We start from the raw sequence: 18013 nt of genomic DNA, 5'->3' as shown, positions 1-18013 counted from the left end.
GGAAAGAGGGGCATCTAACAAAACAGTAGACGAAAATCGAAAAGGCACAGTGAGATGTGGCAATTGTAAACAATGTCAGTACATTAATTTGAATAATACCATCAAATTGAATGACATATGCCACACTACTATCATCAGTAGGAAAGGGAATTGTAGATCGAAGCAGGTAGTCTACCTTGCAATATGTACGTTATGTAACGCACATTATATAGGTAAAACAGAGAGGCAGTTAAACAGACGGATTTATGAACATATGTATAAAATAGGAAAACAAGATTCTAAAATGCATTATACAGACACATTTTGGAGAAAGGCAACGATCACAAGTTCCTATTCTCCATCATAGATCAAGTAGAGACAGTCCCTTTTGGAGGGGACTGGAAAATGAAATTGTCTCTCTGTGAGAGTAAATGGCAGATTTTAACAGATGCTACGAGACCACCCGGCCTCAATGAGTATATCAGCATCAAACCTTTTTTAGCCTTGGAATTAATTTCGTGATTATTCAGTTCCTACGACATTATCATTATCATTAAGTTTAGTGATTCTTCATGTATGCACGTTTATATAGAGTGATTACATTGATATATAGATTACAATTTTTATATAAAAAATTTTATATATAAAAAAAATTTTTATACGGAATTTTAATAAGAAATCTATATGCTAATATTTATTGTAACAAAAATATTTATAGTACTACTAGGATTAGCATTTTATTAGGAAGGTTGAGTTTTTATGATTAACATTTTTTTTTTTGCACAATTCTTTGTTTATATATGGATTTAGGGCTTATGTGCTGAATGTGTACTTGTGACTTTAACAAATTTGGCGGTTTTTACGATTATTCAATTATTCAATTAATATACTGCTACTAGCATATAAATGTTGCATGGGATTTTACTGACTTTGTTCTGAAGAAGACTGGGTATCAGTCGAAAGCGCTTAACCTGTAACAGTTATTGATAGATTCTTTTTTATTAAAACATTTTTTGATTTTACTGTCTTGTCGTACGAGCAGTTTCCATTTCCACCATCCTTTGTTCCTGAGCTGTTGCTGCTGTTTTTATTCGTATTTGGTCCTGTTAGGATGGCGGAAACTTTGGAGACATCTGCTTCATTGTCGAAGGACAGTATTATCGACCTTAGAGCCGATCTCACCGCTCTACAAGGAGAAGTCCACAAATTATTATCTTTGATCAGTGACTTGGTTACCAACAAAAATATTGCTGCCAATGTGGAGGAGATGCACTCTAACACATCCACGGAGATTGTGAAAGCACATCTAGTCTCCGTACGCTCAGATGAGGAATTCGACGTAAATTTTGCGTTCAAGGGAACCTATGCGCAGGCGCGCATAACCAGAAACAAACCACAAGGTTGTGGTAATGTAAGCACACCGGATCGTTGTTTTCCTAAAGCTTTTGTGGACACGGAAGGTGTCCATGATCTTGTATCAGGCCAGCATACAACGGGAGCCGTATCGGCAGGCTATACAGCGAATGACACTAAAACCTTGGATCTTATACACATGGAAGATGTTAACTTGCTGAACGAGCAATTGGATGGCACGGAACATGATTTCACTTTCGACTACAGCGTCTGTAAAAAACGCATGGACAGGCAGTATGGAGGGGCACGTCCTAAAACCCAGAGGGATGCAAAACAGAGCTCCAAATGCATCGGACAAAACAGGTACTGTTTTGACAATCATGAGCGTAATTGTATGAGCCCCAATAGAATGAAATTTCGTGAGCACAAAGACTCTGTGTATAACACCAGCGTCAATCATCCAATGGACAATATATCTAATGGTGATAATGTTTTGAACAATTTGTATGTGATAACCGAGATTACTTTGCTTTTAACAAAAATCAATTGGAAGACCAAGATTGTATTAATGAAAGTAGCCATTTTCCTTTAAAGGAGTACATACTAGATTATGGCAAAAATTAACTAATTTTAAAAACATTAAAGTTGACAGTAGCTATCTATCTAATTGTTTGAAATTGAATATTGTACCGAAAGGCCTTCGGTTTTTCAAACTACCCTTAGGAATAAGTTATTCTATAGGGGTTATGAATGAATTTAATGGTCTGTTTGACAGATGTGGTTTCGAATTTATGAAGTTACTTATTAAACATCAAGATGAAAAATTGAGCTTATTATCTGAAGAGTTAGAGCGCATGAACCAATATATAATTCATCACAAAGATTATGTATGTTTTAAGGACTTGTATTTGAAACAATTTGATTTTGCTGACAAAAATGTCCACAATATAGTCGACAGAAAAAATAGGAAAATGCAGCGAGACACTGATGCATACAATAACAATAGGGCATATATTTGGCCTAGCAATAGAGTGACAGAGGGCCGGAAGCAACAGCATACCAGAAGGAAGGAATCAAAAAACCCATTTAGGGAAGAAAATTTTCAGGGGGGAAGATACTTCCCAGCATGGAAGGTTCAAAAGCAGTGGCACAAAACATAAAACAGGATGATCCCATTATATCTGACAGACTATCCTTGACTATGGAACAGCTACCCACTATGACAGACATGTTTTATTGCTCCGGAATTGATCCAGACGATTTGAATGTGAATTTGTCTAACGAACAAGGGAATACTACAATACCTAGGATTATTACATGTGAAGGCTTCAAGGTATACAATTATTCCAATATGGAGATAGATCACACTTGTGCCAAACTATTGGGAAAAGGTATGAAATTCATTCCCATGAGAAGATGGGGTATACTACACACCATCAAAGAGGTTAAGAAATATTGCAGGAAGTTAAATTTGGCGTTAACTTTTGACAAGAAAAAGGATGGAACAACAGGGACTATAGGTACAGCAGACATCGACCTGAAGAAAAAAAGTACCTTCTTACCACCCCCCAACCCACATGTTCAAAATTTTGAACAGTTAGTGTGCAACGATATTTACTGGACACACAACAGAATACGAAGTCAAAGAGAACAACCTAGTGACAACCTCACATGTATGGAAAGAAAAAGTCTACTGGAGATTATGAAGAACCGGGACATCAGGGTCATGAAACCCGATAAGGGAGGGGGAGCTGTGATTTTTACAACTGATCTTTACAATCAAGAAATCCACAACATCTTGCATACTTCAGGGAATTATGAGAACATCTCATTAAATCAGGTCAACATTGGCCACAAGCGGATTGATCTTATCATCGAGGAATATCTCATTGACAACAGGATATCCAACGACATATATTCCTATTTGAAAGTAGATCATCCAGTTTTAGCTAAGATGGTTGGGATTCCCAAGTTACATAAATCTATTGTAAAGCCTCCCTTTAGACCAATTGTGTCGGGATCTAGGTCCAAAACATATAACATCGGGAAATTGATAGATAGATGGTGCAAGAATGTATATAATAACATCCCGCACATCATCAAAGATTCCTGGAAATTTCTAGGCACACTTACCAAAGATTATTGGAATTCTGAATTGATCTTTCTAACAGTGGATGTCATTGATCTTTTTTCCAGTATCCCCAAGACAGAAGGGTTAGAATACTTTGAAAGAAGTCTTACTCGCTACACAGAGTTCTCATGGGAAAAAGTCAGCCTAATATGTGACATGATGTCACTTGCATTGGATTACAACTTCATCTCCTTCCAAGGAGAATACTTTAGGCAGACCAAGGGAGTAGCTATGGGAGCAGCTTGTGCTCCCATATTTGCGAACTTGGTCATGGCAGTGGGAACAAGAACACATGTTCAAGAGTACCTTTTTTCTTGACATAGGACTATATGTGAGATATCTGGATGACATCTTTATACTGTGGAAATCATCTGAGGACAGATTATTAGAATTCATGACATATTTAAATGGTACTGTTGAGTTTTTAAAATTCACTCATCAATACAATCATAAAGGAATTTCATTTTTGGACGTTTGGTTAAGCCACGACAGTGACGGTTTCACTTCAAGTATATACAGGAAGCCCACCTTTTCCAATGATTATGTGCACTACAGTAGCAACCACCCCCCCCACGTTTTCAAGAATGTGATTAAAGGACAAACCATCCGCGCAGCAAGAATGTCATCCAATCTAGTGATCTTGGAGAAGGAATTAAATATCATCAAAGGAATGTTCTTGAGCAGAGATTATCCAGTAGGCTTGGTTAATGAGACAATTAGACATGTACAAGACAGATGGGGTAACATCTACAAACCCCTATTGGGTCATTTCACCACTGACCAGCGTGATGGGGACACATGGATTCGTTTGGAAGGGCATGCATACTTATGTATACACCCAATTCCTATATCATCAAGGATATTTTAGAAAGGTTCTGGAGTACTTTGATGGTTATGGGTATGGAAGAGACCTTGGGGACCAAACCCAGAATTGTTTACAAGACTGCACCCAACATGAAGAATCTCTTGGAAAGAGGGGCATCTAACAAAACAGTAGACGAAAATCGAAAAGGCACAGTGAGATGTGGCAATTGTAAACAATGTCAGTACATTAATTTGAATAATACCATCAAACTGAATGACATATGCCACACTACTATCATCAGTAGGGGAATTGTAGATCGAAGCAGGTAGTCTACCTTGCAATATGTACGTTATGTAACGCACATTATATAGGTAAAACAGAGAGGCAGTTAAACAGACGGATTTATGAACATATGTATAAAATAGGAAAACAAGATTCTAAAAATGCATTATACAGACACATTTTGGAGAAAGGCAACGATCACAAGTTCCTATTCTCCATCATAGATCAAGTAGAGACAGTCCCTTTTGGAGGGGACTGGAAAATGAAATTGTCTCTCTGTGAGAGTAAATGGCAGATTTTAACAGATGCTACGAGACCACCCGGCCTCAATGAGTATATCAGCATCAAACCTTTTTTAGCCTTGGAATTAATTTCGTGATTATTCAGTTCCTACGACATTATCATTATCATTAAGTTTAGTGATTCTTCATGTATGCACGTTTATATAGAGTGATTACATTGATATATAGATTACAATTTTTATATAAAAAATTTTATATATAAAAATTTTTATCACGGAATTTTAATAAGAAATCTATATGCTAATATTTATTGTAACAAAAATATTTATAGTACTACTAGGATTAGCATTTTATTAGGAAGGTTGAGTTTTATGATTAATATTTTTCTTTTGCACAATTCTTTGTTTATATATGGATTTAGGGCTTATGTGCTGAATGTGTACTTGTGACTTTAACAAATTTGGTGGTTTTTACGATTATTCAATTATTCAATTAATATACTGCTACTAGCATATAAATGTTGCATGGGATTTTACTGACTTTGTTCTGAAGAAGACTGGGTATCAGTCGAAAGCGCTTAACCTGTAACAGTTATTGATAGATTCTTTTTTATTAAAACATTTTTTGATTTTACTGTCTTGTCGTACGAGCAGTTTCCATTTCCACCATCCTTTGTTCCTGAGTTGTTGCTGCTGTTTTTATTCATATATGCAGGTTTGACAGATAATGCCTGGAGTTCTGACACTTGCCTAGCCGAGGTAATAGTCACTAGAAAAGCTGTCTTCCAGGACAAAAATTTCAAAGACACAGAAGCAGCAGGCTCAATGGGCGGAGCAACCAAAGCTTGCAAAACTAAAGTAAGGTCCCAAGGGGGGGGTAGGATCTTTAACCAGGGGGGTCTTAAAAGAAAAGTACCTTTAATAAAGGTTTTGAAAAGTCTGGAGAAAGCTAAAGAAGCCATGTTCTCACTTACATGAAAATTGCAAACGGCAGTCAGTTGAACTTTTACTGTAGATGAACTGTCCTTCTGCTGGAAAATGTTTGCCCAAAACTCAAGGACCGCTGGAACAGGAGCTGTGAAAGGGTCCAAATCCCTCTGAGAAAAATGCTTCCATTTTCTACAGTATATTTTTCTGGTAGACGATTTATGAGCTGCCATCAGAATAGTGATGACCAGTGAAGACAGACTGGGATTCCAAGCAATCAAGTGAACTGGAGCAGCCAAGCAGTGAGCTTCAGACTGCCCGGGTCTGGATGAGGGACCCACGAGGGGTGCAAAATGAGATCCAGAATCGGATCCAAGATCCAAGGAGGAACTATCAGATGACACCAAAGAAAGGGAAACCAGACTTGGCAAGGCCAGAATGGGGCAATGAGGATGACTCTGCTCCCCAACCGGCGAGCCTTCTGGAGAAATTTTGTCATGAGAGGTAAAGGGGGATAAGCATAAAGAAGACCAGGAGGCCAAGCATGGACCAGATCGTCCCTGGGGAATTCCCCCTGTGGGGGGATCAGAGCGAAGAACTCGCTGCATTTCACGTTAGAAAGAGATGTGAAGAGATCGCAGCAAGGCTGACCCCAGTCGAGGAAGATCTGCTCCGCTACAGAAGGATTCAGAGACCACTCGTAAGGCATCAGGATAGTTCTGCTCAGTGGGTCCACCAGAATGTTGGATTGACCAGGAATGTGCATTGCTACCAGAAAACGGTTGGTGGAGATCGCCCATTCCCACACTCTCATGGCCTCGCGACAAAGAGAATAAGATCTGGCTCCCCCTGTTTGTTGATGTACCAGACCACTGACATATTGTCCATCTGGATTGCAAAAGTTCCCAGAGGAAGGAAGGCATGAAGGGCCTGCAACGCTAACAAGACCGCCCTCATCTCCAGAACGCTGATATGCAATTTGATCTCGATCAGGGACCACGTGCCTTGGACTGTCCTGCCCGAGCAATGCCCCCCACCCTAGCTGGGAGGCATCAGTGGTCTCCGTGGCTTGGGGAGGGGCTGCTATAAAAGTTCGTCCTTTGATTAGATCCGAGAAGTGCATCCACCAGAGGAGGGACTGCCTGCAAGCATTGCTATACGAATAAGATGCATCAACGGTAAATCCAATAATGACCATTGAACCGCTAATGTCCACTGTAGTACCCGCATATGCAGATGAGCACAGGGAAGAAGAGTAATGGTGGCTGCCATGGAACCTAGGGCTCATAAAACCGCCTCGGCTGGATGAAGATGAGACTGAAGGATCACTGGCACATGAAATCGTAAGTTTTGAATTCTCTTTGGAGTTAGAAACACCTTGGTTTGTAACATATCTATTCTTGCTCCTATGTAGTTTAAGACCTATACAGGTTCTAGAGAAGATTTGGATATGTTGATTGTAATCCCCAGCAAGTCTAACAGTTTCAGGAAATAGTCCCTGGCCTGATAAAGTAGATGCCTGGTGGGAGGGGCAAGGAGCCAATCATCCAGGTACGTGTAGACTTGTATCCCCTGAAGCCTCAGGTGAGCCGCTACTACTGCCATGACCTTGGTGAACACCCTGGTGGCTGTGGTGAGACCGAAGGGTAGGGCTTGGAATTGATAGTGATTGGCCCCTAGCCGAAAGAAGAAGAACCCCCTGGAGCGTTCGTGCATTTTGATGTGGTAGTACGCATCCTGGAGATCTAATGAGGACATCCAGTCATTCACCTGCAGGTAAGGCAGAATGGATTGCAGGGTAACCATCTGGAATGTCTCTTTGGCAACAGACAGATTCAGGGTGGAAAGGTCCAGAATAGGCCTCAAGTCCCCCTTCTTTTTTGGCACTAAAAAAAACCTGGAATAGATGCCTGATCCAGACTAATCTCGGGGGATGGGCTGGACGACTCGTTTTCTGAGCAGCTTTTCTATTTCGAGTGCTACTACCTCCCTTTGCACGGGTGGAACATCTGGGAGGTATTTTGGGGAATGGGAGGAACCACAAAGGGGATGGCATAGCCTCTGGATATTATTTGAAGCACCCAAAGGTCTGATGACACAGACTCCCATGCTGTCAGGTGCATCGAAGGGTGACCCCTGACTGCCTCCAGAGCAGAGCAGTCGGGCAACCCCTCAGGGCTGCTGTGTGGTCCTGTCCGAGAATGGTTCGAGACCCAAAATTTCTCTGACCCCTCCCCCGGCTCTGGGCTGACGTATGCCTTGTCCTCCTTTACCTCTAGGGGAATATGAGCCCTGAGTGTCCTGGGAATACTGAGACTTCCAGAACCATATCATCTTCTGCCCCCTGTTGATTCCTGGAAAAGGATCTTTGGGGATTAGAGAAGCGGATCCCGAAGGCAGACAGTGTCTTTCCGTCCTTTTCACTCTAGACTAATGTCTCACGAACCGTCTTCACAAACAAGGAAAAACCATCGTAAGGGGCATTCACGAAAGACGCCTTAAAGAGTTCCATGAACTGACATATCCTGAGCCAGGCATGCCGCCTCATGGCAACGCCAGACCCGGCCACCCTTGCCGCTCCTTCAGTGGCATGCAAAAGGAGGCGTATGGACATATTAGAAACCGCTTTGAGAGTGGCCATTCACGCAGAGAATATGCATTTATTCTCCAGCAAAATGGATTCCAGGGGTGACTCAGCGACCAAGTCTCCCTCCAGTCGAGTTATGTGGGCCAAATAATTCAGCGCCCTTATAGAAAAGATAGCTGAAGCACAAGTCCGCTTTCCCAGATGATCCATCATCCTGGACTCTCGGTCGGGGGGATGGACCGTAGAACTTTCCTGGGGTAGTTCCTTCTTAGTGGCAGCAGCTACCACCATGGCGTCTACTGGGGACCCCTTGTTCCAACGAGGTCTGTCTATAGGAGGGTTCAGGATTTTGTCGGGGGGCTTGGGGAATGGCTCCACAGTGTCTGGCTCCTTCCATGCCCCGGTGGTAATAAGGTCCACCAAGGTATTTTGTGGGGGAGGAGTGACACCCAGGAGGTAGACGGGCCCATGCTGAAGGCCTCAAGAAATACCGACTCATCCAAGAAAGGCTTGGGGTGGACTAACCCCCCCCACCCGCTGGCGCAGGATTTCCATGATATCTCCAAAGGAGACAACATTGGGGGGGGGGGTGATCTGGGGGAGCCTTCCCCTTCTTCCAAATCGGTATCCTCAGTGAGGGACTCCAGAGAGGAGTCCAGGTGCCTCCTTTTGCACGTTCATTTGCGAGGAATCTCTTCGGTGGGACTCTCCAGAGAGGGCTCGCAAACTACCTGTGGTTCCTCAAGGGAAACCGTCTGGGGCACATCGAGCATGGACTGTTCCTGCATGGGCAAAATGGCTGAAGACGCACCCAGAGGCGAGTGAGTCGGGCGGAATCCGAGGAGATGGTCAGGGGCCCTCAATCCACTGGACAGAGCCCTCTCCACCACATCGAAAGCTGAGGGGGAAGCGAGCCTCCCAGGAAACTAATAAGGAGGCTGTTCTCCCCAGATCAGATGTGGGGATCAGAGCCGAGCCCGACGGAGTCGAGATGCCGAGGGGAGGGCCCTTACCCGACAACGTCAGTGCCAAAGGAGAAAGACCCAACCCCTCGGATCTGATGCCCAGGCTTCGGCTCTGAGAACAGTCCAAACCAGTCAGAGCCGACGCGCTCAAGGTAACGGCTGGCGTCGAGGTATTCTGTACTATCGGCACCGACCCCCCTGACTCCGGGACCTCTTGGATCCAAAAACTCCAAAACCAGGGGCGGACCAGAAAAGGAGATAGCGGGACAAAAAAAAGGAAGAGAGCTCCCCTCTCCAGACAAGACCCCCATCTGAATCTGGGTGAGAATAAATATTCGCATCATTTTGTCCATGTCTGCCAAACTTAAACTTCTTGTGGAATGAGACAAGTCCACCGATGCCGACCGGGAGGTCAATGTGCAGAGGCCCTGGAAGAAGGTCTAATCTCCTCCAGCTCTGGCAAGAATCTGTGTGGAGCCGAGGAGAAGCTAGTCTGGAAACTACCTGCTGTTTCGGAGGAGGACCCACCAGATCCATCCGGTCCGGGGATCTCTTCCTCTCTCTCTCTCTCTCTCTGTCTTTATCTTTCTTCTCTTTTCTGAGCTACCTGTCCCCAGGCCTGTGCACCAGAGTTCGAGTCCCAGCCTGGGAGGGAGTAAAAGATACAGTGCCTGAAGAAGCGGTCACAGCCCTGGCCATAATAGAAGTGGAGTCAGCCGCCTCTGTGGAAGGGAGAAGTCCTTAAGGATCAATTTCGCCCTGCAATCCTTCAAAGTCCTGGGGTTGAACCCCGCACAAATAGGGCAGTCCGTGGAAAGATGGGCTGCCCCCATGCCCCCAAACACACCACACACAGAGTGTGGCCATCGGCCAGGGACAACTTATAGCCACACACTGTGCATTTTCTGAAGATCAGTTTTGACTGATGATCTGCCATGACAACAAATTAAAGGAAAGAGGCACAAAGCCTTAACCTATCTGACAACAGCACTCACACACAACTCACTAGCAAGGAGGGGGAAGGGAGAGAAGACCTACTACTACAGCAAAAAACATTTTTTTTTAAACAGTCACGGGACGCAAGACAAAGAGGAGGTAAGCAAAGGGAACCTGTCGTGAACTAACAGCAACACTAGCACTTAAGAAAGCCGAAAAAAACACCTATCACGCCTGGACCTCTAAGACCATGCTGCTTGGCAAAGCTGTGTCAAATGAGACCTGAGGGAAGGAAGGATTTGGAGGGGTATTATAGATAAGGGGAGGAGCTTGGAGCTCAGATCAGATGCTGGTGAAGCTGCCGTCTCGGATCCGGTGCGGATCAGACATCCCACAGGTTGATGATCAAATTAAGTCAACTACTTCAGATTAACGGGTTTTGCATTATCATGAATTTTCTGAAGGATAAGGGTCTGAAACTCAACTGTCTGCTATTATTTTCTGACTGTCCTCAATGATCTCCCAGAAAAACAATTTTATAGGAAACAGACTAAAAATATAAGGCAAAAATCTGGATATTCTGTGAAACTCAGGACAGTTGAGAGGTATGTAAACATACCTCTCAACCTCTTAGATCAAGATATCTGGACAAATCCTGACATAATGAGGGGACAAAGGCCCAAAAATAGGGACAGTTTAAATATTGCTCTTACAAGCTTAGAAAGTTACTAGACTAACAGGATTTGTGCTGCATTTTCTGAAGGATATGAATTGTTAAACTCAAATGTATGGCACTATTTACTGACTTTAATCCTTGGATCATCCCGGTGATTTGTCAAAAAAAAAGCCACAATTTTTATGAGGATCAGACCAAAAATATGAGCAAAAATCTGGACATTCTGGGGAAATCTGTACAGTTGAGAGGTATGTATGCAAAATAAGTCTGTTTAATAAGTGGTTGCTGAAGTACATGCAATGTGGTAGCTGGGGATGACTGAGGTTGTCTTTTATATAGCAAATTAGATTTCTAATGGGAAGGTTGATGTGGCTGTGTTATGAGGGGTGGGGGAGATGAAAGTGTTTAAACTAGATGACCTGGGGGTGGTAGGGGAATTTGAGTAGGATGGGAACAAAGCAGGCAGACACCCCTACATAAGCAGAGACAATCAGTGTGCTGCACAGCATGGGAAATGAAATACCAGTCTATTAGTGGCCGTTCAGATAGACTGGTTAAGTGTTACAAAGATAAAGGAATTACTACTGAATGCTCCTGTTGGTAATGCTACTGCTTCTTTTGCAATTTATTGATGGTGTCTTCCGCATTTCATTCTCTCACCAGCAAACAGTTCAGGAGTAATGAAGAGTGCAAGGTTGTCAAATAAGCAGATGTTAGGCTTTGACCAATGGTTAGCCTCTAGACTACTTACTTTCTTCCCTTATGTCTGGCACTGAAATGGAACAGTAGGAAGGTGTCACTTGCTAGTTTTTTTTTTTTTTTTTTTGGCTAGGAATCCTCCACAACTGCTTCTTTCCTGCAGTGACCTAGACCTTAATCTTCTCTCTGTGTTCCCCGTCAGTATTTGGACTCGAGTACTGATTCTTGCATCAGTGCCTAACTTTGTGCAGTCAGCTCCATGATGTAAAGGGATGAAGCTATGATGGTGATCCAGATAACCTGGGATTTATTAGTAGCCCAGACAATGGACGAGTCAACAAGACAGCGTGAAAGTGAAAGACCAAAGTTGGTTTTCTCATCCTGAGGGGAGGGAAACATTCCAGCCTGCTGCAATGTCATCACCTTAGAGACAAAGAAGTGCACAGCATGAAACAAAGGGCCAGGGACTTGTCCTTCGCTCTGCCAAGCTGCATCCATTGAGTAGCCTTCAAAGGATGTGTGTGGAAAAATGAATGCATACAGGAAAGGGTATAGCAGGCCCTCAAATATGAGAGTAAACACATCAGCTGTTAATGAAGGGTGTTAGGTTCAGAAACGAGAACATATCCCTCTCAAAGCTGCCTGAATAATAACTGCACTGTGAAAGGTCCTCGCTCTGGTGATGGGAAACAGATGTGCTCAATAACAAATGCTGGCAAGACAGACAGCATGCACAAGGGACAGAAAAAGAAAAAACAAAAATGTTTCACTGTGTCCACTTTCTCCAGGTAGTAAAAGCAATGCCAGGGCAAGTGACCCGCTCACCACAAAACACTCTGAAAGTTAAAGCATTTTAAGCAATGAGCAAGGAACTTTCAATATACTGTACAATTAGTCTCAAGATTAGAACTGACATATAGACAACAAAAGAGAGTGAAGTTAATGGTAAACTAATCACGTTTTTTTTTTTGCTACGGTTAACACATTAACAGATTTCTTACATGCTTTATTACTATTTGGAAAATTAGTGTTTACAGACACCCTAATTAAATTGGTCATGGCTACATTAATACATTGGAAATAAACACCTGTTACAAGTAAAAGTGGTACAACATCCAAATAAAACTGCTTTTACAGCATAGTTCCTTAGATTCCTTACTTGCTTTTACAGCATCTGTATTCTAGATCCTAAATATGCTACTTGCTGGACAAACACACACATATCTGAATAAGCAATCAAATCTAAAAGCCAGCATATAAATCTCAGCTTAAATCAGGGTATGCCGTGGATGCAGAATTATGGTAAAAGAAAAAAATAAGGACTGGTGGCTTGAAAAATAAATGGCAGTGACTTCCTTTGGTGATTTAGGTGTCTCACAATGTTTCTTTCAAACAGTTTGTTACATGGAATCCTTATTTACCAAGGGCCAGAATACTCAAGTAGTCCATCTCTAGGAAAATATAATCATTTCCATGTATTCATTTGCAAGCCTAACCTGAGAATGCCATGAATGTTCATAGTAGTGCACTGTATTCAGTAATTTCTCAAGATCTGCAGGATTCTACTACTTGTAAAAGTATTTGGTGATGGTACCAATTTCATGCATTACTGGGTTAAGCAATACTGTGATATACTCTAATGCCTCTAGGGCCATGCATTCAAAAGGTGACTTCCTGGGGGCCCCATCTGATACAAGAATACAACTTCATAAGCTACTAGAAAATATCTTCCTTAATTCATACAAAACAGTCGCATGTTACTCTACTATCAAAGGTAATACTAAAATGTTGGCCCAAAATGAGTGGGAGTGTAGAAAAAAGTCATTTATACCTGTTTTAAATTACACTAAAGATGTACTGCATTCTACTAAAAATACCTTTCTTTGATGATCATACTCTGAATTAGGGCCTAAAATGCTTTGTAGATCAGCATGAGGATAATGGATTCTCAGACTGTTCACAATGTGCTCCACAGTCAGCATTTCTCCATTCTGTATTTTACTGAATATCTGAAAGAAAAATAAAGAATTTCAGATGCCTGATGGCAAATTTAACAGTTTTATTTATTCTGTACTACTCACTGAGGTATGCTACTACTCAGAGTTACAAATTTCTGTATGAGCACTTACAAACAAGAAAATGCAAAGCCTTGGGCATGCTGTTGTCCTTGTACTCAGCTACATCAATTACACTAAATCTGTTAAACCAGTCACAAGTATAGTACCAAATTTTTATTTGATATATTAGAGATATATTTGCTTGGTCTGTTAGCAAATATCATAAACAAGATGAATAGGTAAAACGAAGGGAAAATATCCATGACTTTTAATTTAAATAAATGGTAAAAAATAAAATATAAGCAGCTAGGGATGTATTCCTTTGCTGATTTTTATTTAGACAACAAGGTCATTCCATAATAAATGGTGGTAACATTAACATTAGAATAAAATGCCACAGCCACTAATAGTGACAGGTCAAAGCTGTCCCTTACAAAACTCATCTACGATCAATGGATCGTATGAAGAGTTGTTTATGCATCATGTTGTAGAAACTGCAACATCAATACACAGATTAGTTAAAAATTATTAAAATTACATTGGAAGAAAAATATTCTATTATCAGTTGTCACTTGGATCTTAAAGGAAGAAAAAACAAGTGGCAATGTAAAAAAACGTTGTGCAGTTTTTTTTCATTTAGCATCAGTAGCAAAACATGTAAATCAAATTATATTTTTCTCTACACATGCCATCAGTTCAGAGGTATCTAACTTTAGTGGAAACTAGTAACACACTAAGCAAGTATAGTTCATTAATTTGCTGGTACTTACTCTACCATGTTTTGGGAGCCTTCTTTTAAAATTGGGCATTTTGAATAAATCACTACAATGAGAGGGGCAGTCATTATTTTAACAGAACAGCATGGAGTCTACTAGAACGTCAGACACAATTCAGCTAACCTATTACAGTTCAGTACAAAAACAAAGTCCAGTTTAGATAAAAAAGGACTAATAGTAGTTTATAGGAAGGACACAGCCATCATGTCACTGCAGCTGGATTACTAGTACTATGTAGGAAGGGTAAAACCATCATGGCCCTGCTGCTGGATTATTAGTACTGTAAAGGCATGGCAAAACTATCATAACCCTGCAGTTGGATTACAAGTACTACAAAGGAATCATAAAACCATCATGCCCCTGCAGCTGGATTACTACTACTGTACAAAAGAAGGGTAAAAACATCATGTCCCTGCTACTGGATTACTAGTACTGTACAGGAAGGGTAAACCATCATGTCCCTGTAGTTAGATTTCTAGTACAATACAGGTTCATAGGTTGGTACTAGGCTATCAGCCCTAGGTCCTTATACAAGCCTAGCCATAACAATTCCCTGGCTATTTCTTCTCACACTATTTACTTCCCTGGACCCCTGTCTAGCAGGGTGACTGACGTGATCCCCGGGGTGAATTTCCTTTCTCCCATCCAATCGTCAAGGTTCCTTTTGTAGAGGGCCAAAGAGGCACTCTGCTTGACATGTATGGGCAATCTATTCCAGAGTCTGGGGAGTCTCTGGGTCAGGAACCTATCCCTCCAACATGTTTTGTTTATTGTAAAAGAGTCATGTACCTGGAGTTGGATTACTACTACTGTACAGGAAGGGTTAAACCATCATGTCCCTGCAGCAGGATTACTAGTACTGTACAGGAAGGGTAGAACCATCATGTCCCTGTAGTTGGATTACTAGCACTGTACAGCAAGGGTAAAACATTATGTTCCTGCTACTGGATTACTATCTCTGCTATTGGATTACTAGCACTGTACAAGAAGGGTAAAACCATCATGTCCCTGTTGTTGGATTACTAGCACTGTACAGGAAGGGTAAAAACATCATGTCCCTGCAGTCGGATTACTTGTACAGTACAGGAAGGGTAAAACCATCATATCAGTGTAGTTTTTCAAAGTAGGTTTTCAAGTTGACAATTTTAGCCAATGATGTAAAATGAGCTCCTGTATCTGCAATCAGATAAAGTTTCTGCACTTCTGTCTTGTGGAAACCAAGCTGTTCCATCTTGAAAGAAGAAGAAGAAATACAAGATCAGCTATCTCAGAGAAAATACTGTCATCTGTTCTGAACTTACACACCATGTTACCTACTCAGAACTTAAGGTACAAATGTAAGTGTGGCATAACAACTATGATGGAAATAAAACAGGCACACTCACTTTACTTTCTAACCGATTACTGACTATAAATCCATTAATGATTAAAAAGTTATATTTTATTGAAGGCAGTAAAGTTGAACACGTCAGCAGCAGGATATTAAAATACAAGATAAACCAGTTAAGTAGGTATATGGATGAGTGTTAGAACAAGAACACTCTTACATCTGCCTACTTAACTGAATAAACTACTTGAAATTTCAACAAGACATCTTTATTCCTCCCAGACACAGCATCAGAAAGACAGTCTCCTAGATTTGAGAGTTAGCGATTTTATTTATTCTGATCCTTCGTACTCAAGTTTAACACAGCAGTATTACAAAATTCTCCAATGTTCTCTTTGTCGTGCTTTCAGCAAATGTGGTAAAATGCACCTCAATGTTCTAAACTCAATGAAAGGCCACTAGAGGAATCTGCATCAACAATGTGGGATTAAGTCTAGAATTTATTTATTGGGGGTGCAACACTAATCCCACCCAACCAACTTCAGGATCACCTGAGTGAAAAACTCATAGGAAATAATTATAACAGACAACAAAAGTCATGGCATATTTATAGTAGAGAGTTACATAAAATGTAACAAGATTCTGTAAGTACAGTATAGAGTCGATTATGAGAAACATCAATTATCAGAACCAGCCTTCCAAAGTTTTTGTGTAGGAAAACTCAAAGTCTGAATATGTAAACATTTTATGTATTTGCTTGAGCATGTTTTTTGAGCTTGTAGCTAGCTCGCTAACTACCCTAGGTCCCAATTAGTTTAGACAATCAACTCTCTACTGTACAAATAAAGTTAAATGTGTTATACAGATATCTTGATACAATTGCCCATCAAATTTCAAAATCATTTTAGAAAGTCTATTTACATTCTACCATTGCCTATAGTAACAAATTACAAGTAATGGCCAGTAGTAAACTGTCACATTTTCTTTTGCCAACTATTTTGCCAACTATTACAGGAAGATCCAGAATACTTGTTTAAAGCTGAATTGTGAGAGTCTTTAGGTAATTTATATGCAATGCTATTTTGATTGAAGTTATTTGCATTCTGCTTCTAAGTATGTGGGTTTTTAGATTACTTTGAAAATCTGCTTAATTGTCTAGATTTTTAATATATGGAGGTACTGATTCCCACAGTTTACTTCATTGTACTGAGAGGCTCTGGGTGCTGCTGTGGAGTCGGTCAACGGATGGATGGAAATGAAGGTTGTAGGGGGTTATTTGAAAAAAAACCTCCTTGTTAACCATGGAAAGGAATTTGGTTATTGAAGTTTAAACAAAAGGAATCCTAAAAGAAGGTCAGCTGTTTGTTAGACACACAGTCATTATGGCCAGGTTACTTCTGGAAGCTGTTACTACAGTTGGAAGTCAGTACTTCAACTGGGCCTGCATGATTCCTTTTCCTATAACATCCCTTGATGCTGTGGGCAGACAGTGTGACATTTTTCCAGCAACAGAAGAGTGATTTGTGAATGATTGTCTTACTGTATTCTCTATGAAGGTTGAAATTTATGTTTTGGTCTAACTAAGGATTTGAATGTTTTTGTTGTTTTACATGGTCGGTGGTTGTTGTGAGGTATATGCCAGTCTGGAGATTGGTGGTTCATTTCTGGTGAGTACAAAATGTCATCACTGTTGTCTCTGAAGTACAGACAGGCAGTTAAATATCAGCAAAAAGTCTTCCTGTCATTCTTTTCAGATGGTGACACGGGAGGGTACAGATCTGAAGGCCATAATGTCAACTGCATACAACATTAAAGGAAGACTTGGGAGAGGTCTAAGATATTATGTTGATAAATATAAAAAAGAGAAGGGGCAATAATTGATTCTGCGGAGGTAGTTCTGTTAATGCTGCACAGCTACAGAATGAAGAGTCAAGTTTGACTACAATAAACCTCTAAGAGTAGTCTAGAACAAGTTGCTACTACTAGATGTTGGACTTATTCTACATGCCAGAAAGTTATACCTTATTAGCGAATGGTCCAGCACGTAAAGTGCTTTTGCCAGCTTTATGAATGGTACACCAGAAAACATTGCCAATGTTTAGAATGATAACTGCTAGAGTTTAAAATGCTGTTACAGTACTGTGTCCAGCCCAACATCCCTAATGGTTCCTTGACAGTAGAGAATACATTTCATTGCAGTCTGGTATTTCGTTGTAGATTCATTTTTTTTCTAGAATTTTATCATGTGTGGTGCAAAAATGAAACTGGCCTG

The 18013-nt window shown here is 41.0% G+C and overlaps 1 protein-coding gene across 2 annotated transcripts in view; it reads right to left on the bottom strand.

Moving 5' to 3' along the window:
- UGGT2 (UDP-glucose glycoprotein glucosyltransferase 2) overlaps positions 1 to 18013 on the bottom strand; it is a 4352373-nt gene that overhangs the window by 2645081 nt on the left and 1689279 nt on the right. For both annotated transcript variants that reach the window (XM_044072987.1, XM_044072988.1), the window contains exon 17: positions 13459 to 13590. In XM_044072987.1, the coding sequence (XP_043928922.1) occupies positions 13459 to 13590 (132 nt within the window). The remainder of the gene's footprint in view (positions 1 to 13458; positions 13591 to 18013) is intronic.

This window comes from Protopterus annectens, chromosome 5.part1, assembly GCF_019279795.1.
Source record: "Protopterus annectens isolate FY-2018-M chromosome 5.part1, PAN1.0, whole genome shotgun sequence".
Classification (NCBI taxonomy): Eukaryota; Metazoa; Chordata; order Ceratodontiformes; family Protopteridae; genus Protopterus; species Protopterus annectens.
This window is presented reverse-complemented; position numbering and strand designations above follow the sequence as displayed.